Below are 21,619 nucleotides of genomic sequence, written 5' to 3' on the forward strand. Positions count from 1 at the left end.
AGGGTTACGAACCCAAGGATTTGATATTACCACGTACGAAAGACGATTCACAGAATTGTGCCTATTATGTCCGGGAGCATTCGAAGATGAGGAAGAGAAGATCGACGCGTTTGTGAAAGGATTACCGGAAAGAATCCAAGAAGATATAAGTTCACACGAGCCCGCCTCCATACAACAGGCATGTAGAATGGCTCACAAACTAGTGAACCAAATTGAAGAAAGAATTAAAGAACAGACTGCTGAAGAGGCCAATGTGAAGCAAGTCAAAAGAAAGTGGGAGGAAAACGGTGATAAGAATCACCAACACAACAACAACAGCAATTACAACAATAATCGCAACAATTATCCCAACAATCGCAACATCAATCGCAACTACAACAAACGGCCCAACAACAACAACAACAACAACAACAACAGCAACTACAACAATCATCTCAACAACAATAATAATCGCAACAACAACAACAATCAGAAGCAGCTATGCCAAAGGTGTGAAAAGTATCACTCGGGGTTCTGCACCAAATTTTGCAACAAGTGTAAAAGAAATGGTCATAGCGCGGTGAAGTGTGAGGTCTACGGACCAGGGGTTAATAGAACGAAAGGAACAAATGGTGTCGGAACGAGTAATGGCGGAGCAAGTAGTGTCGGAGCAAGTTATGCCAATGTAGTTTGTTATAAATGTGGAAAACCGGGCCACATTATTAGAAATTGCCCGAACCAGGAGAACACGAATGGACAAGGCCGCGGAAGAGTTTTCAATATTAATGCGGCAGAGGCACAGGAAGACCCGGAGCTTGTTACGGGTACGTTTCTTATTGACAATAAATCTGCTTACGTTTTATTTGATTCGGGTGCGGATAGAAGCTATATGAGTAGAGATTTTTGTGCTAAATTAAGTTGTCCATTGACGCCTTTGGATAGTAAATTTTTACTCGAATTAGCAAATGGTAAATTAATTTCAGCAGATAATATATGTCGGAATCGAGAAATTAAACTGGTTAGCGAAACATTTAAGATTGATTTGATACCAGTAGAGTTAGGAAGTTTTGATGTGATAATCGGTATGGACTGGTTGAAAGAAGTGAAAGCAGAGATCGTTTGTTACAAAAATGCAATTCGCATTATACGAGAAAAAGGAAAACCCTTAATGGTGTACGGAGAAAAGGGCAACACGAAGCTACATCTTATTAGTAATTTGAAGGCACAAAAACTAATAAGAAAAGGTTGCTATGCTGTTCTAGCACACGTTGAGAAAGTACAAACTGAAGAAAAGAGCATCAATGATGTTCCCGTTGCAAAAGAATTTCCCGATGTATTTCCGAAAGAATTACCGGGATTACCCCCACATCGATCCGTTGAATTTCAAATAGATCTTGTACCAGGAGCTGCACCAATAGCTCGTGCTCCTTACAGACTCGCACCCAGCGAGATGAAAGAACTGCAAAGCCAATTACAAGAACTTTTAGAGCGTGGTTTCATTCGACCAAGCACATCACCGTGGGGAGCTCCTGTTTTGTTTGTCAAGAAGAAAGATGGTACATTCAGGTTGTGTATCGACTACCGAGAGTTGAACAAACTTACCATCAAGAACCGCTACCCACTACCGAGAATCGACGACTTATTTGATCAACTACAAGGCTCGTCTGTTTATTCAAAGATTGACTTACGTTCCGGGTATCATCAAATGCGGGTGAAAGAAGATGATATTCCAAAGACTGCTTTCAGAACACGTTATGGTCATTACGAGTTTATGGTCATGCCGTTTGGTTTAACTAATGCACCAGCTGTGTTCATGGACCTTATGAACCGAGTGTGTGGACCATACCTTGACAAGTTTGTCATTGTTTTCATTGATGACATACTTATTTACTCAAAGAATGACCAAGAACACGGTGAACATTTGAGAAAGGTGTTAGAAGTATTGAGGAAGGAAGAATTGTACGCTAAGTTTTCAAAGTGTGCATTTTGGTTGGAAGAAGTTCAATTCCTCGGTCACATAGTGAACAAAGAAGGTATTAAGGTGGATCCGGCAAAGATAGAAACTGTTGAAAAGTGGGAAACCCCGAAAACTCCGAAACACATACGCCAGTTTTTAGGACTAGCTGGTTACTACAGAAGGTTCATCCAAGACTTTTCCAGAATAGCAAAACCCTTGACTGCATTAACGCATAAAGGGAAGAAATTTGAATGGAATGATGAACAAGAGAAAGCGTTTTAGTTATTGAAGAAAAAGCTGACTACGGCACCTATATTGTCATTGCCTGAAGGGAATGATGATTTTGTGATTTATTGTGACGCATCAAAGCAAGGTCTCGGTTGTGTATTAATGCAACGAACGAAGGTGATTGCTTATGCGTCTAGACAATTGAAGATTCACGAACAAAATTATACGACGCATGATTTGGAATTAGGCGCGGTTGTTTTTGCATTAAAGACTTGGAGGCACTACTTATATGGGGTCAAAAGTATTATATATACCGACCACAAAAGTCTTCAACACATATTTAATCATAAACAACTGAATATGAGGCAGCGTAGGTGGATTGAATTGTTGAATGATTACGACTTTGAGATTCGTTACCACCCGGGGAAGGCAAATGTGGTAGCCGATGCCTTGAGCAGGAAGGACAGAGAACCCATTCGAGTAAAATCTATGAATATAATGATTCATAATAACCTTACTACTCAAATAAAGGAGGCGCAACAAGGAGTTTTAAAAGAGGGAAATTTAAAGGATGAAATACCCAAAGGATCGGAGAAGCATCTTAATATTCGGGCAGACGGAACCCGGTATAGGGCAGAAAGGATTTGGGTACCAAAATTTGGAGATATGAGAGAAATGGTACTTAGAGAAGCTCATAAAACCAGATACTCAATACATCCTGGAACGGGGAAGATGTACAAGGATCTCAAGAAACATTTTTGGTGGCCGGGTATGAAAGCCGATGTTGCTAAATACGTAGGAGAATGTTTGACGTGTTCTAAGGTCAAAGTTGAGCATCAGAAACCATCAGGTCTACTTCAACAACCCGAAATTCCAGAATGGAAATGGGAAAACATTACCATGGATTTCATCACTAAATTGCCAAGGACTGCAAGTGGTTTTGATACTATTTGGGTAATAGTTGATCGTCTCACCAAATCAGCACACTTCCTGCCAATAAGAGAAGATGACAAGATGGAGAAGTTAGCACGACTGTATTTGAAGGAAGTCATCTCCAGACATGGAATACCAATCTCTATTATCTCTGATAGGGATGGCAGATTTATTTCAAGATTCTGGCAGACATTACAGCAAGCATTAGGAACTCGTCTAGACATGAGTACTGCCTATCATCCACAAACTGATAGGCAGATCGAAAGGACGATACAAACGCTTGAAGACATGCTACGAGCGTGTGTAATTGATTTCGGAAACAGTTGGGATCGACATCTACCGTTAGCAGAATTTTCCTACAACAACAGCTACCATTCAAGCATTGAGATGGCGCCGTTTGAAGCACTTTATGGTAGAAAGTGCAGGTCTCCGATTTGTTGGAGTGAAGTGGGGGATAGGCAGATTACGGGTCTGGAGATTATACAAGAAACTACCGAGAAGATCATCCAAATTCAACAACGGTTGAAAACCGCCCAAAGTCGACAAAAGAGCTACGCTGACATTAAAAGAAAAGATATAGAATTTGAAATTGGAGAGATGGTCATGCTTAAAGTTGCACCTTGGAAAGGCGTTGTTCGATTTGGTAAACGAGGGAAATTAAATCCAAGGTATATTGGACCATTCAAGATTATTGATCGTGTCGGACCAGTAGCTTACCGACTTGAGTTACCTCAACAACTCGCGGCTGTACATAACACTTTCCACGTCTCGAATTTGAAGAAATGTTTTGCTAAAGAAGATGTCACTATTCCGTTAGATGAAATCCAAATCAACGAAAAACTTCAATTCATCGAAGAACCCGTCGAAATAATGGATCGTGAGGTTAAAAGACTTAAGCAAAACAAGATACCAATTGTTAAGGTTCGATGGAATGCTCGTAGAGGACCCAAGTTCACCTGGGAGCGTGAAGATCAGATGAAGAAGAAATACCCGCATCTATTTCCAGAAGATTCGTCAACACCTTCAACAGCTTAAAATTTCGGGACGAAATTTATTTAACGGGTAGGTACTGTAGTGACCCGAACTTTTCCATGTTTATATATATTAATTGAGATTGATATTTACATGATTAAATGTTTCCAACATGTTAAGCAATCAAACTTGTTAAGACTTGATTAATTGAAATAGGTTTCATATAGACAATTGACCACCCAAGTTGACCGGTGATTCACGAACGTTAAAACTTGTAAAAACTATATGATGACATATATATGGATATATATATAGTTAACATGATATTATGATAAGTAAACATATCATTAAGTATATTAACAATGAACTACATATGTAAAAACAAGACTATTAACTTAATGATTTTTAAACGAGACATATATGTAACGATTATCGTTGTAAAGACATTTAATGTATATATATCATATTAAGAGATATTCATACATGATAATATCATGATAATATAATAATTTAAAATCTCATTTGATATTATAAACATTGGGTTAACAACATTTAACAAGATCGTTAACCTAAAGGTTTCAAAACAACACTTACATGTAACGACTAACGATGACTTAACGACTCAGTTAAAATGTATATACATGTAGTGTTTTAATATGTATTTATACACTTTTGAAAGACTTCAATACACTTATCAAAATACTTCTACTTAACAAAAATGCTTACAATTACATCCTCGTTCAGTTTCATCAACAATTCTACTCGTATGCACCCGTATTCTTACTCGTACAATACACAGCTTTTAGATGTATGTACTATTGGTCTATACACTCCAATGATCAGCTCTTAGCAGCCCATGTGAGTCACCTAACACATGTAGGAACCATCATTTGGCAACTAGCATGAAATATCTCATAAAATTACAAAAATATGAGTAATCATTCATGACTTATTTACATGAAAACAAAATTACATATCCTTTATATCTAATCCATACACCAACGACCAAAAACACCTACAAACACTTTCATTCTTCAATTTTCTTCATCTAATTGATCTCTCTCAAGTTCTATCTTCAAGTTCTAAGTGTTCTTCATAAATTCCAAAAGTTCTAGTTTCATAAAATCAAGAATACTTTCAAGTTTGCTAGCTCACTTCCAATCTTGTAAGGTGATCATCCAACCTCAAGAAATCTTTGTTTCTTACAGTAGGTTATCATTCTAATACAAGGTAATAATCATATTCAAACTTTGGTTCAATTTCTATAACTATAACAATCTTATTTCAAGTGATGATCTTACTTGAACTTGTTTTCGTGTCATGATTCTGCTTCAAGAACTTCGAGCCATCCAGGGATCCGTTGAAGCTAAATCCATTTTTCTCTTTTCCAGTAGGTTTATCCAAGGAAATTAAGGTAGTAATGATGTTCATAACATCATTCAATTCATACATATAAAGCTATCTTATTCGAAGGTTTAAACTTGTAATCACTAGAACATAGTTTAGTTAATTCTAAACTTGTTCGCAAACAAAAGTTAATCCTTCTAACTTGACTTTTAAAATCAACTAAACACATGTTCTATATCTATATGATATGCTAACTTAATGATTTAAAACCTGGAAACACGAAAAACACCGTAAAACCGGATTTACGCCGTCGTAGTAACACCGCGGGCTGTTTTGGGTTAGTTAATTAAAAACTATGATAAACTTTGATTTAAAAGTTGTTATTCTGAGAAAATGATTTTCATTATGAACATGAAACTATATCCAAAAATTATGGTTAAACTCAAAGTGGAAGTATGTTTTCTAAAATGGTCATCTAGATTCTTTCGACTGAAATGACTACCTTTACAAAAACGACTTGTAACTTATTTTTCCGACTATAAATCTATACTTTTCTGTTTAGATTCATAAAATAGAGTTCAATATGAAACCATAGCAATTTGATTCACTCAAAATGGATTTAAAATGAAGAAGTTATGGGTAAAACAAGATTGGATAATTTTTCTCATTTTAGCTACGTGAAAATTGGTAACAAATCTATTCCAACCATAACTTAATCAACTTGTATTGTATATTATGTAATCTTGAGATACCATAGACACGTATACAATGTTTCAACCTATCATGTCGACACATCTATATATATTTCGGAACAACCATAGACGCTCTATATGTGAATGTTGGAGTTAGCTATACAGGGTTGAGGTTGATTCCAAAATATATATAGTTTGAGTTGTGATCAATACTGAGATACGTATACACTGGGTCGTGGATTGATTCAAGATAATATTTATCGATTTATTTCTGTACATCTAACTGTGGACAACTAGTTGTAGGTTACTAACGAGGACAGCTGACTTAATAAACTTAAAACATCAAAATATATTAAAAGTGTTGTAAATATATTTTGAACATACTTTGATATATATGTATATATTGTTATAGGTTCGTGAATCAACCAGTGGCCAAGTCTTACTTCCCGACGAAGTAAAAAAAATCTGTGAAAGTGAGTTATAGTCCCACTTTTAAAATCTAATATTTTTGGGATGAGAATACATGCAGGTTTTATAAATGATTTACAAAATAGACACAAGTACGTGAAACTACATTCTATGGTTGAATTATCGAAATCGAATATGCCCCTTTTTATTAAGTCTGGTAATCTAAGAATTAGGGAACAGACACCCTAATTGACGCGAATCCTAAAGATAGATCTATCGGGCCCAACAAGCCCCATCCAAAGTACCGGATGCTTTAGTACTTCGAAATTTATATCATATCCGAAGGGTGTCCCGGAATGATGGGGATATTCTTATATATGCATCTTGTTAATGTCGGTTACTAGGTGTTCACCATATGAATGATTTTTATCTCTATGTATGGGATGTATATTAAAATATGAAATCTTGTGGTCTATTATTATGATTTGATATATATAGGTTAAACCTATAACTCACCAACATTTTTGTTGACGTTTTAAGCATGTTTATTCTCAGGTGATTATTAAGAGCTTCCGCTGTCGCATACTTAAATAAGGACGAGATTTGGAGTCCATGCTTGTATGACATTGTGTAAAAACTGCATTCAAGAAACTTATTTTGTTGTAACATATTTGTATTGTAAACCATTATGTAATGGTCGTGTGTAAACAGGATATTTTAGATTATCATTATTTGATAATCTACGTAAAGCTTTTTAAACCTTTATTGATGAAATAAAGGTTATGGTTTGTTTTAAAATGAATGCAGTCTTTGAAAAACGTCTCATATAGAGGTCAAAATCTCGCAACGAAATCAATTAATATGGAACGTTTTTAATCAATAAGAACGGGACATTTCAGATCTTACTCTTACAAGAGTTTGATATTGAAATCCGAGATAAAAGAGGAGCAGAAAATCTCGCCGCTGATCATCTTTCTCGTCTTGAAAATCCCGAATTAGAAGTTCTAAATGAATCGGCCATACAAGACAACTTTCCTGATGAATATCTATTGAAGATAGATTATAAAGAAATCTCATGGTTTGCAGACTATGCAAACTACTTAGTTTGTGGATTCCTTGAAAAAGGATTATCGTACCAAAGACGAAAGAAATTCTTCAGTGATATAAAACACTATTTCTGGGAAGATCCACATCTGTTTAAAAGTTGTCCCGATGGAATAATACGCCGATGTGTATTTGGAGATGAAGCTAGTAAAATTTTAAACCATTGTCACACAGGACCAACAGGAGGGCATTATGGGCCTCAACTAACAGCAAGAAAAGTTTATGAAGCTGGATTCTATTGGCCTACAATTTACAAAGACGCACACCTTCTTTGCAAATCCTGTGATGCATGTCAAAGGGCCGGAAAAATAAGTCAACGTGATGAAATGCCACAAAATGTCATCCAAGTATGTGAAGTATTTGACATTTGGGGTATTGACTTTATGGGTCCATTTCCAAAATCTCATAATAATCTATATATACTCGTAGCCATTGATTATGTATCTAAATGGGCGGAAGCACAAGCTCTCCCAACTAACGATGCACGAGTTGTAGTCAACTTTTTAAAACGTCTTTTTGCAAGGTTTGGAACACCGAAAGCTTTAATAAGTGATCGGGGTACTCATTTCTGTAATAATCAACTTGAGAAAGTTCTTAAAAGATATGGAGTAACTCATAAAATCTCCACCGCATATCATCCACAAACAAGTGGACAAGTTGAAAATACCAACCGAGCTTTAAAACGTATTCTAGAGAAAACCGTAGGATCAAATCCGAAGGAATGGTCCATTAAATTGGAGGATGCACTCTGGGCTTTTAGAACAGCCTACAAAACTCCAATTGGAACCACACCTTTTAGACTTGTTTATGGAAAAGCATGTCATCTTCCAGTAGAAATTGAACACAAAGCATTTTGGGCTTTGAAAACATGTAATCTTGATTTACATGAAGCTGGACATTTACGATTAAGTCAACTAAACGAATTAGAAGAATTAAGACATGAAGCATACGAAAATTCGTTAATCTATAAAGAAAGAACGAAGAAATGGCATGATAAAAGAATCAGAAGTTCAAAAGAATTTAAAGAAGGAGACAGAGTTCTTCTTTTCAATTCACGATTCAAGCTATTTCCTGGAAAATTGAAATCAAGATGGTCTGGACCATTCATAGTCAAAAGAGTTTTCCCATACGGAACGATAGAATTAATAAATTCAAATGGGATTGAATTTAAAGTTAATGGTCACAGAGTTAAACACTACATACATGGTCCAATGGAAGTCGACAACGAAGTTAATCACAAATACGACACCACAGTTAACTAAGTGTGGGGAGAATCAAGTCTTTAAAGGATAATATGTATTTCTGTTAGAGTTAGATTGTCTGTTTTCGTGTAGTTCTCGAAAATGGAACCCGAATGGTCTTTCCCTAGCAGACCCTAAAGAACTAGTCTTCTCCCCCCATTCTGAATTTTTATTTTTTTTTAGGTTTTTACGAAATGAAGACTGCCTGTGAACTAAACCATGGTCTAATGCTACACGCTTTGATCACTAAACGTAATAATGACATACTACCGAGTGAATTAGTATCAGTAATCAGAGAAAGAATGAACGGAGTTAGAAAAGAATCCAGATGCGAAGATAATAAGTTACAATTTGGTAAAGGAAAATCAAAATCCGCAGCGAAAAGAAGAGCACGACACCTAGAAAGATGTCACAAATGCGGAAAATGGTCACATGGAGGTAAATGTTCAAATAATCAAACCTATTCAAACACCGAATTTGTTACTTTATGCAGAGACGGACCATTCATATGTTTAGAAGAAAAGACACTAAATGCTCGAGGTTACGCCTATGTAGCTATGGAAAACCAATTAAACCGACTATCTTATGAATGGGATAGATCATATAACTAAGAAATCTATTTCACAGGTATGTCTGTACAGTTTTTATTTTTATTTTTATTTTTAACCTTTTGATAATAAACGCTAATTTGTTCGCTAAAAAGTATTAAATTGGTATTGAATAAAATTAGGTTTTGGCGACCGAAATTATTGATATCATACAAAAATTTATTACATCACTGCGAAATTTAACGTTTATTCTTAAGGTATAAATATCTTTAATCAATCAACACAAAATATTTCAAAAATTCGTCATGAGTTAAATTAGGTTTTGGAACCGAAATTACTTTACCGAAAAGAGGGGCGCATATTTTTGATAATATTTGATTGATTAAAGTGGGATAAAAAGCCAAAAAGATTTTTAATTTTATTTTTACCATGTTTTTAAAATTAATATATAAATCTTAAATTAATATTGTAAACTTTGTAAAAACAATATATTTAAAATTGAAATATTTGAAAAATTAATATAAGTTTGATGTGAATTTATAATATGAATTTTTAAATTAAGTTTGGTGTGAATTTTTAATTTTTAAAATATGAATTTTTTAATTTTATGCATTTTAAATTTTAAGTTTGATGCGAACTTTTAATATTAATTTTGAATTTTATATTTAAATTGTGTGAATTTAAAAACAAAAATTTACTTTATCTCATTAAGTTAAAAATATAATTTTTAAAATTCGTCGTAAGTTGAAGACTAGGTCTTTGAACCGAAATTGCTTTACCTAAGGGAGGGACGAGAACTTTTATTATCATTATTTTTAATCTTATTGAATTAAAGTATGCCAAAAACATTAAAAAACCAAAAATCTTAGCTTTTAAAACAATCGCTACAAAAAGACAAATTTTAAAATTTTGTCGAGGGACAGACTAGGACATCGATCCGAAACGACCTCGTCCTCAATAATAAGGAAAACAAAATTTTAAAAATTATTTACTTAATTGTTTTATAAGTTAAAGATTATAAAAAAAAAAAAAAATATACCAAACTCCGCGACTCGCGGAGTTTGAAGGCTTAAATGCCGCGAGTCGCGGGAGGATCGGAAATCAGAAAAAAATAAAGAGCTGGAACAGATCAGTCCCAACCCACAAAACACACAAATACTGCGAACATAAACACGCAAAAACCCGAAAAATACACCCCAAAATCACAATTTTTAACCGTTAATCACCAAATTTTTTACTAAAATCATGTTGAGAAGGATGCTATCTAGGAATTACTCAAGAAAAACGGTAAATTTCTACACCTAAACACCATTTAATCCGAAATTTGGTGTTCTTGAGCAATTTTTTCCCAATTTGATTTTGATGCTTTTTAGTGTAATTATGATTAAATTGTTTATGTATTATGCTTGTATAACCTAGATTGATGCTATTTAACATGATTAGAAGCCTTAAACTTCAAATTTAGAGTAATCTAGGGTTTGTGTTCTTGAGCAAATTTGGGGCTTTTTGATATAAACAGGTTATGGCCGATTTTTGTCATGAATTGTTGCTAAATTAAGTAGTGTAACATGTTTAGGTAGTTAAATGATCCAAACTTTGAGCCTAAACATGATTTTGAGAATTAAAGTGGACTTTTTCAAGTCTAAAAATTCATGAACTTGATTTTTGAAAGATAATGCCATTTGAGACTTGTTTAATTGCTAGTAATGATTATTTTGACATGTTATTTGAGTTGAATGCTTATGAACTTGGCGAACATTTTCGTATATGCTTATTTGAAAAAGTGTAGATTTGATGAAAATGTGAAAATGAGCTTAAGTTTGATATAAATTGATCATGTCATTGTGATTATTTTGATTGATGATTTTGCTGACACTAATGCATATTTGGATGCACAAAAATTGTGTTTGATGTGTTTTGCAGACTGAAAGGGGTGAATCTTCATCCCAAGCTCGCAATGCTCCTGCTGAGAATGCGGAACAACAGGAGGTGGATAACTACTACAAGCAGGATATACCGCATCCAGTCATGACCTTTTCTGATATGCACTTGGAAGAGTTGCACCCGAACCTGAGATTTGACAGACTTTGGATAGATTATCCAAAATATCAAAGGGGTTTGCATACTCTTCATTCTAAGGTTGTTGAGGTACCGAGGGTCATAGAATGGGGACCCTTAGAAGCTGTAGAATTGGCCGGGCCAATTAGGGAATTACTTGTACAGAGGTATGGTAATTCTACTTTTAATGACTGGGTAAGTTTATTCACCATGCGTAGACCTGTATATAAAGTATGGTGTGAAGAATTGTTGTGTAGTATAGAGTTGAATGATCGGGTAGCTAGTTTAACCGATCGTTCTTTTATTAGATTTTTGTTAGGCGGTTCGATGCGCCACATGTCTTTACTGGACATGGCTCAGGCTTTACGTATATATACGCCTGAGGAGTTAGCATCTGCCGATTGTAGAGGGTTGATACTAAACGGTAGAAAGATAGATGAAAATTTTGATACACACGATGTGTGGAGTCAAATGACAAGCCATCACCGTTTCAAAGGGGGAAATTACTCTTATTTGGATATAGATAGAGCCGAATTAAGAGTGATTCATAGGTTTTTAGCTAATTCGATTACACAAAGGGGTAAGAACAAGGAAAAGGTAAATGAACAGGATTTGTTTTACCATATGTGTATTCGAGACCCACAAAGCGCTGTAAGTATACCGTATTGTGTGGGTTATTATTTATCAGCTATGGTTCGGGGGATGAGACCGCATAGCATAATAGGAGGTGGTATTTTTATTACTTTGATTGGTGAATATCTCGGTGTGGATATAAGTCGGGGGGGATTATTAGTAGAAGAACCAGAACCCCGAGATACTATAGGTTTAAATGTATACCATGGTGCGAAAGTTTTGAAGAGGCAAAATAACGCCGCAGTACCATACCATGGTAGACATCCACAGGTTGAGAGAAACCAACAGCAAGGTAATGTATGAGGGGGGAATGAGATGCAAGAAATGCAAAGGTTTATAGCTTCTCAGGAGTACGAAAATGCTAGACAGAGAGCATTTGAAGATTGGCAAGTTCATCAGAACCAAATCATAGCTCATTGCCAACATATAGGTAGAAACTATATTCCTACACCGAAACCCATCTTCCCTCCCTGGTCTATAGAGATGCAGCCACCGTATCCTACGTATAACCCTGCCGAAGCATTCTATAGCACCTATGGTTATGCCTGGAACCCCTATTGGTACCAGTATCATCCCTAGTATACTTAGTTTTATTTATTTTGTAATTTGTAATGATTGATACGTTTAATACTTTTGTTAATATTGTAATAGTTTTTATAATTGTCTAACTTTTATTCTTAGATTTTAATAATTTTTGAATGTGGGGTAATATACCAAACTTCAAAAATATGTATATATGTTTGCAGTTTATCTTATGTACACAACAGGGTAAAACAACGCATTTTCAAGTACTGGCATTAAGTTCAGCAAAAGCAACTAATTTTGACGACAAGATGCAAAATATATGTGAAATAACAACAAGACGGAATGAACAAATGATGTGCACCATTTATCATTCAGCAAACAAACGCCAATATATTTGGAAACTTTGGTAAAAATTTAATCATTTTCACACAAATCACCCTCAATAATTTAAATTGTTACTGATTTCTTGCAAATGAGGGCATTGCAAGATCTTAAGTGTGGGAAGGGGTTAAATTCTTTCGGATTTTAAAATTTTTATCTTAAACACTTGGTTACCATTAAAAATACTAGTAAAGCAGTAGTTGTATTAGAATCTAGTGCTCTCTGATAATAAAGAACATCCCTAGTCTTATATACTGACTACCCATGTCTAGTAAAATTTTTAAAAATTTTCAATTAAATGAACTCAAATTCATGTTTATACATATTTATGAACGATAAAACTAGGTGTTAACACCGAAATTATTGTTACCTCGGAAAGGACATAAATTGAGAAACAAACCAAAATGTTAAAATTCATTTAAAATGGAATAGAGGACGATAAAAAGGAAAATAAAAGCCAAGTGTGGGAAAATTTACCAAGTTATCTTAAACATATGTCACATATATCTGTAACAAATAACTGAAAATACTTTTGCTTTGTACTAAACTAAACTGTTTTACCTGATTTACTGTAAGAAAGATGGATCTACACGATGAATCAATTCCATCATTAAAAGGAAGTAAAGTCTTCCGAAAAAGACACGCGCTTCTTGATTTAGGTCATGAAGTTGTCGTCCAGACCAGCTGTAGGATTGACGAAAAATCTAGAAAAGTCATCACTAAAATCAGCAGGAAATCCACGGACCTCAGCATTAAACAGGGTCGCCAAGTGGTCAGATTTATCCTAACCATGAGAAGGATTTATCTCATACAATGGGGGGGCACCATGCAAATTAGCTGGATAAGACTAATGAATCAGATCCCCAGAAAGGATAATCTCCTTAAAGATTAAAAATCAGCTTTAAAGACTAATATTACTCAATCCTAGAGATTGACCTTAAAGATTGAGAATTACAAACTCATGAAATTCAATGATATCTAAACTCGAGCTTGAACGAGAAAATATTTTGATCAAAATTACAAACCGATTTGTTTTCTGAAAACCCTATTTTCAATGCGTTCATTACCATTGAACGTAAAATCCTAGGAATTCACCTGGAATTCATTAGGTCACCTGAACTAAAACGGGTGTCAACCGTAAGAACGGTGGTTGTATAGTGGTCAAAGACAGGACCTTGTGCCATACCGAAAAATTAGAAGGGTGAGCTTTACTATTGCTCCTATCAAGGATAGTAATTGCGTCCGACACGTTATAGACCATAATTAAAAGCATGTTAGGGGACATTGCCTTAACAGTTGCTTGTTCAATGCTTTCCTTTACAACCGGACGGTAGTTTACCGAAAGGTAATATACGGGACAAGTAAACTGGACGTGTTGCTTTCCAAATACAAGGTTGGCAAGTGGGTGACACAAAACCGCAAGTTTTGAGCTAAAATTTTCAAATCTGAAACCCACTAAACCCACAAAAATATTTTGCAAACACCGGTAAAGGGTTATTCCGGAAAACTTATCTAGGGTAAAAAAACTAGATTTAATTTTCAAAAGATCAAATGTTTTCATAAAGATCCAATTTCCTTAATGGATCTAAATTTTTATAGTCATGTGGGACTGTAAACCATATAGTTACTACCATTGTTTATACCACCGTATAGAAATCACTGATGTACAAAGTGTGAAGAATAAAGAAGTGATTCTAGTATTTCAAGACGATATTGCTTGAGGACAAGCAACGCTTAAGTGTGAGAATATTTGATAATGCTAAAAACGAACATATATTTCATAGCATTATTCCTCAAGAAAGACAAACTTTTAGTTGCAATTGTTCTATTTACAAGTGAGATTCGTTTAAATAATAAAAGGTGAAGACAAAAGACAGATTCGACGAATTGAAGACGCAAACGACCAAAAAGCTCAAAAGTACAAAAGACAATCAAAGAGGTTCCAATTATTGATAAGAAACGTCTCGAAATTACAAGAGTACAAGATTCAAAACGCAAAGTACAAGATATTAAATTGTACGCAAGGACGTTCGAAAATCCGGAACCGTGACCAGAGTCAACTCTTAACGCTCGACGCAACGGACTAAAAATTACAAGTTAACTATGTATATAAATATAATATAATATATAATTAATTATATTAATTATATATATATTATATATATAAAATAAATCGTCGGCAAGAAAGACTCCAAACATGGGTGAGCTGTAAAAGTAAACTCCGCGACTCGCGGAGTTTGAAGGCTAATTCACCGCGAGTCGCGGAGCCCCAATTTCTGAAACTCCCTATAAAGCTCGCGCATTCTGATCGTAAAAATTCACCAAATATATCCATCTCTCTATCTATATCGTATATATTTATATTTATATTTATATTTTAATTTTAATTTTAATTTTAATTTTAATTATAATTCTAATAATAAGGGTATGTTAGCCAATGTTGTAAGGGTGTAAGTCGAAATTCTGTCCGTGTAACGCTACGCTATTTTTAATCATTGTAAGTTATGTTCAACCTTTTTACATTAATGTCTCGTAGCTAAGTTATTATTATGCTTATTTAATCCGAAGTAATCATGATGTTGGGCTAATTACTAAAATTGGGTAATTGGGCTTTGTACCATAATTGGGGTTTGGACAAAAGAACGACACTTGTGGAAATTAGACTATGAGCTATTAATGGGCTTTATATTTGTTTAACTAAATGATAGTTTGTTAATGTTAATATAAAGATTTACAATTGGACGTCCCTATAAATTACCATATACACTCAATCGGACACGATGGGCGGGGTATTTATATGTACGAATAATCGTTCATTTAACCGGACACGGGAATGGATTAATAGCCACTAGAATAATTAAAACAGGGGTGAAATTATGTACAAGGACACTTGGTATAATTGATAACAAAATATTAAAACCTTGGGTTACACTCAGTCGACATCCTGGTGTAATTATTAAACAAAGTATTAAAATCTTGTTACAGTTTAAGTCCCCAATTAGTTGGAATATTTAACTTCGGGTATAAGGATAATTTGACGAGGACACTCGCACTTTATATTTATGACTGATGGACTGTTATGGACAAAAACCAGACGGACATATTAAATAATCCAGGACAAAGGACAATTAACCCATGGGCATAAAACTAAAATCAACACGTCAAACATCATGATTACGGAAGTTTAAATAAGCATAATTCTTTTATTTCATATTTAATTTCCTTTATTTTATATTTAATTGCACTTCTAATTATCGCACTTTTATTTATTGTTATTTAATCATCGCAATTTTATTTTATCGCACTTTTATTTATTGCAATTTCATTATCGTTATTTATTTTACGCTTTAAATTAAGTCTTTTATTTATTTAATATTTTACATTAGGTTTTAACTGCGACTAAAGTTTTAAAATCGACAAACCGGTCATTAAACGGTAAAAACCCCCCTTTATAATAATAATATTACTTATATTTGTATTTTTATAAAAGTAAACTAATATAGCGTTAAGCTTTGTTTAAAAAGATTCCCCGTGGAACGAACCGGACTTACTAAAAACTACACTACTGTACGATTAGGTACACTGCCTATAAGTGTTGTAGCAAGATTTAAAGTATATCCATTCTATAAATAAATAAATATCTTGTGTAAAATTGTATCGTATTTAATAGTATTTTCTGATAAAATATAAGCTATTTCGTATACCCCGCTGCAAACATCACTTCCCTCTTGATCCTACCACTATATATATATATATATATATATATATATATATATATATATATATATATATATATATATATATATATAGAAATCTTAGTTTTGACGGTAAATAATAATGAGATACGACTAAATAATACCGTGAAATTTATTTTCTGAAAGTAGGATTGCTCCGGAGATATTTTACCGACCCGTATTCAGGACTCATGTTCAATCTCTGTCCCAAAATGATTTCAAGTTCGGATTCTTGTAATGTGGTTCGGGTTTAGATGCCAACATCTTACTTTAAAAAAAAAATGAGGAAAATGTAAATGAACATAATACAAGTTGCGTAAAAGAATGTTGCCCCTTGAGTATCGTTTTGCGGTGTGTATTCGCTCATCTACGTTCGTGAACAAACATATGACGGACAAATATTTTTATTTATATTTTCTTACTACTCTCTCCGTCCCAAATTTATTGTTTCTAGACAAAAAAACACGCAATTTAAGAAAAAGTTTCTGTCACATATACCTTTTTGTTTACTTTTCAGTCTTAACCCTTACATTTTAACTATCTTTTTGTTTTACATGGATAAAGTAGAGGCACAAAAGTGGACACTTGAATTGAGACTACCTAAAATTGGAATAGTAGACTATAGATTTGGGAAGGAGGAAATAATAATTAAATTAACATAAGTGCAAAAAGTTCTTCGTTTATCTATTTATAATCTTTCGTTAAGTCTAAATCCACGATCTTAACTTCTGTAACCATGGGCCAACATTTGTATGAGCGTTTGATTTACTCCGAGGGCTGGAAAAATATGAGTGGACCAATAATTCCATGGGTCCACATTTGCATGACGTGGAATTCAACGTTTCCACCAGTATCCCTGGTCAGTCAAACATATAATTAACCACCCCATTTTGGAATTTTCTATATTTATTATTAAATAATAACGCGTAAATTAAACGATCTTCAAGTCAATATTACATACAAAAAACTCAACTAATTTCTTCCTCATCGGAGAATTTAGTCAAACTCCGATAACAAAAACCCTAGCTCCATGAATAAGTTAACCGTGCCGTTAATCACGCTCGTGATTTTATTGATCAATAATTCACCGTCCGCCATCGCAGAAGATGACGTCAAGTGTTTGCGCGGCGTACAGAGGTCACTTAACGATCCACAGTCAGAGTTCGCCACGTGGAACTTTTCAAACTCTACTCAAGGATTCATCTGCACTTTCTCCGGCGTGACGTGTTGGAACGATCAAGAGAATCGGGTACTTTCACTCACGCTTCGTGATTTTGCACTCGCCGGAGCCATTCCGTCGGACTTGCAGTTCTGTGCAAGCTTACAAACCCTAGATCTATCTGGTAACAAACTCACCGGTTCAATTCCTAGTGATATTTGTACCTGGTTGCCTTATTTAGTAAGTTTAGATTTGTCAAATAATCAATTCACCGGTGTAATTCCAGCTACTCTCGGTAACTGTACGTTTTTGAATACTATTGTGCTTTCTGGAAATAAGTTGTCTGGTAATATACCTGTTGAACTTTCAAAATTAGGTAGGTTAAATAAGTTTACAGTAGCTGATAATGATCTCTCTGGTTCGATTCCAACGTCCTTGTCGAATTTTGATTCAGCGAGCTTTGATGGAAATAATGGACTTTGCGGTAAGCCGCTTACGAAGTGTGGTGGTTTGAGTAAGAAAAATTTGACTATTATAATTGCCGCTGGCGTGTTTGGGGCGGTAGTGTCCTTATTGTTAGGGTTTGGTCTGTGGTGGTGGTGCTCAAGGAGGTCGAATAGGAAGAGAAGGAGCGGTGTTGATAGAGATGATGATAGTAGTAGTTGGGCTGATAGGTTGAGAGGTCATAAGCTTGTTCAAGTTTCGTTGTTTCAAAAACCGCTTGTGAAGGTCAGGCTTGTTGATTTGATGGTTGCAACGAATAATTTTAGTAAAGATTACCTTATAATATCGACGAAGACTGGGACAACGTATAAAGCTGATTTGTCGGATGGTTCTACACTCGCGATTAAGAGGCTTAATGGCTGTAAGATTCCTGAGAGGCAGTTTAGGATGGAGATGAACAGGTTAGGTCAACTTAGACATCCTAATTTGACTCCTTTGTTAGGTTATTGTGTTGCAGAAGATGAAAAACTGTTGGTTTATAAGTACATGTCAAATGGGACTTTATCGTCTGCGATGCATAATCAAATTGGAATGTTTTTAGATTGGCCTACTAGGTTAAGGATTGCGATAAGTGCAGCGAGAGGGCTTGCTTGGTTACACCATGGTTGTCGACCTGCTATACTTCTTCAAACTGTTAGCTCTGATACCATTTTTCTAGATGAGGATCACAACGCAAGATTAGTGGATTTTGGATTGGCTAGACTCTTGACTTATGTTGACCAAACAAATGAGAGCGAATTTGCTAATGGTGATCTAAGTGAGTACTCGAGCACGATGGTTGCTTCTGCAAAAGGCGACACTTACGGCTTTGGTGTTGTGCTCATGGAATTAGCAACTGGGCAGAAACCAAACCAAGTAACTGAAGAAGGGTTTAAGGGTAATCTAGTCGACTGGGTAAATCAGCTTTCTAAATCAGGACGAATTAAGGATGCGATTGATAAGAATCTTTACGGTACAGGTCATGATGATGAAATTGTTAAAGTTCTTCAAATTGCAGGTAACTGTGTGGCTCCTCAGTTACAAATGAGATGGTCAATGTACCGTGTTTCTGAAGCGTTGAACAACATATCTCATGAACTCGGTTCGTCACAAAACTATGATGAGTTTCCACTTCTTTTTGACACACATGATATGGACGAGATGATTTGATCATATGAATCAGAGGCCACGAAACGTTGTGGTATGTAATTATATTGCCTAAGTATGCTTTCTGTAATTATGTACTCTATTTTTTTGTGCCAGATACATATATTTGTCAAATATAATTGTATAATCTCACTTAAAAGCTCTGTAACGGTTGTGTATTGCATTATATTAATCTAAGCTCGTTTGGTTTCATCGTTCAAATGGCCTTGAACGAAATGTAATTGCTCATTCGATCTTTGTAGTGTAAATAAAGCATTACTTTATCTTGGTGAGACTGTAAATAAAGTAGCCAGCCACAAGGGTCTGGTTTTACACTTTATTACAAGCTTTAAAAGAATTTAAGATAAGGGTTTGGGTATCAAAGGTCAGGCTCAGCGTGCATCTAAATGTTTTTGCTCTTTAGCCAGTCCAGCCATATGTATATAGGGTAGTGCTCGAGTCCTAAAGTTCATAATAAAGGTCATTCTCAAAAGAGGTCAAAAAAGATAAAACTCCAAAAAGAAGATTTTATACTTTTCCCCTTAATGAAATCATAAACATTACTCTTCCACAATCTCTTGATTTCCTTAACCAACAAGTTGCCTAAGCATGTGGTAACAACTATGACAACCAATGAGCTAGATTTACACTTTAATCCAACTCAATGTGTTGGTGTCTAAATTTATTTTTCTTGGTTTGTTTAAGGTAAACATTATTAGTGTAGTATAGATGATATAATAGTAACTCTTGATTAGACTAAAAGCGAGTTTGCTTCTATCTAGCAAAGTTCTCGGGAGAACTTTGCGAGCTTGAATCATCTTCAAACTCCAAAAAGTCTTGTTAAGTGATCGAATTGAATGTATATAGTTCGGGGGATGATACTCAGACACTCAATATTGATCCATACACACCTAATTGACTATTATGTCCTTACTTACAATAATAGATGTTCAAGTTCCAAGATAAATTTAAGGTTATTATTGTAAGTTTTATCGTAAAATGTGTGTATGGATTAAAAACTGGTGTGTGAGTATCACCTCTCATATAGTTCCCATATTCTTTCTTGACTATATTTTAGAAGTAATGAACGGTGATACGGTAAACAATTTAAACACTATGACAAGGAATTGTTTTGGCGAAAGTTTATATCATATGAAAGATTTGAATGGAAACGTCGATACTTGTAGCTTACTTATCCACAAAACATTAATCAAGATTCAAGAATCACATTTCAGCACGTAAGTACTTGTACATTCTAATAACTTAATTGGGTGTATATTACCACTGTACTAGAAAAAATTGGTCATCAAATTAATACAAGCAAGTAAATTTGCACCCAAAGATAGCTCCAATAAAGAAGAAACAAATCCATGGGCATAATGTTGATATAAAGCATAGTCATCAGTCATGGCTTTGAATGAAGACCATACCTTTAAGATTTTGGTCATCTCTCTTATTTGGGACTTACTTTCATTCAAAAAAGAAGGTTTGTTGAAAGAAGAGAAGCTTTAACAGATTAAAAATGATTTTTTAGGGAACACAACCCACTTAATATAAGGAATAAAGCCAACTCTCTTAAAAGCTCAAAGCTAAAGCAGACCATAACCCTTTAACAATGCATCTTTATATTCCACCTACAAAAAAATGTATGAAAAGGGACAAATTTAGGTGCAAACACTCTCATGCTATTATACTTGAATTTTGATTCTTCTAGTGTCATGCAAAAGTAACCATCCAAGATAGCCAATAGTTGGGCCCTAAAAGGTCACATGTTCAAATCTTGTGTTGGGAAGGTTTGCGAAATGGTTACAGACTATTCCGGATAAGCTGCGTAAATCAGAATACTCGTCTTCCGTGTAACCCGAACATGAAAACCTCATAAGAAAAATCTAAATCACCATGAAACTTTGAATTCGAACTTTTAAAAATACCCATGAAAATACCTTCAAAAAACTTCAACATTTCTTTCTTCATATATTCTACAAAAACAATATAATATCTCAAGAATCGAAAGGAACAAATATACTTTTCATGTACACCACTCGTCAAAGCCAACTCCCGAGCTTGCTAATTAGCAATCCCTTCACTTCT

At 34.6% G+C, this 21,619-nt stretch overlaps 1 protein-coding gene across 1 annotated transcript; it reads left to right on the top strand.

The window, feature by feature from the left end:
• The first annotated feature begins 17,692 nt into the window (after positions 1 to 17,692).
• On the top strand, positions 17,693 to 19,750 carry LOC139846969 (inactive LRR receptor-like serine/threonine-protein kinase BIR2). Its single transcript, XM_071836555.1, has one exon. The coding sequence runs from the start codon at positions 17,771 to 17,773 to the stop codon at positions 19,550 to 19,552; it is 1,782 nt and encodes a 593-aa protein (XP_071692656.1). The 5' UTR covers positions 17,693 to 17,770; the 3' UTR covers positions 19,553 to 19,750.
• Positions 19,751 to 21,619: the final 1,869 nt, after the last annotated feature.

This window comes from Rutidosis leptorrhynchoides, chromosome 5 (genome assembly GCF_046630445.1).
Source record: "Rutidosis leptorrhynchoides isolate AG116_Rl617_1_P2 chromosome 5, CSIRO_AGI_Rlap_v1, whole genome shotgun sequence".
NCBI classification, from domain to species: domain Eukaryota; kingdom Viridiplantae; phylum Streptophyta; class Magnoliopsida; order Asterales; family Asteraceae; genus Rutidosis; species Rutidosis leptorrhynchoides.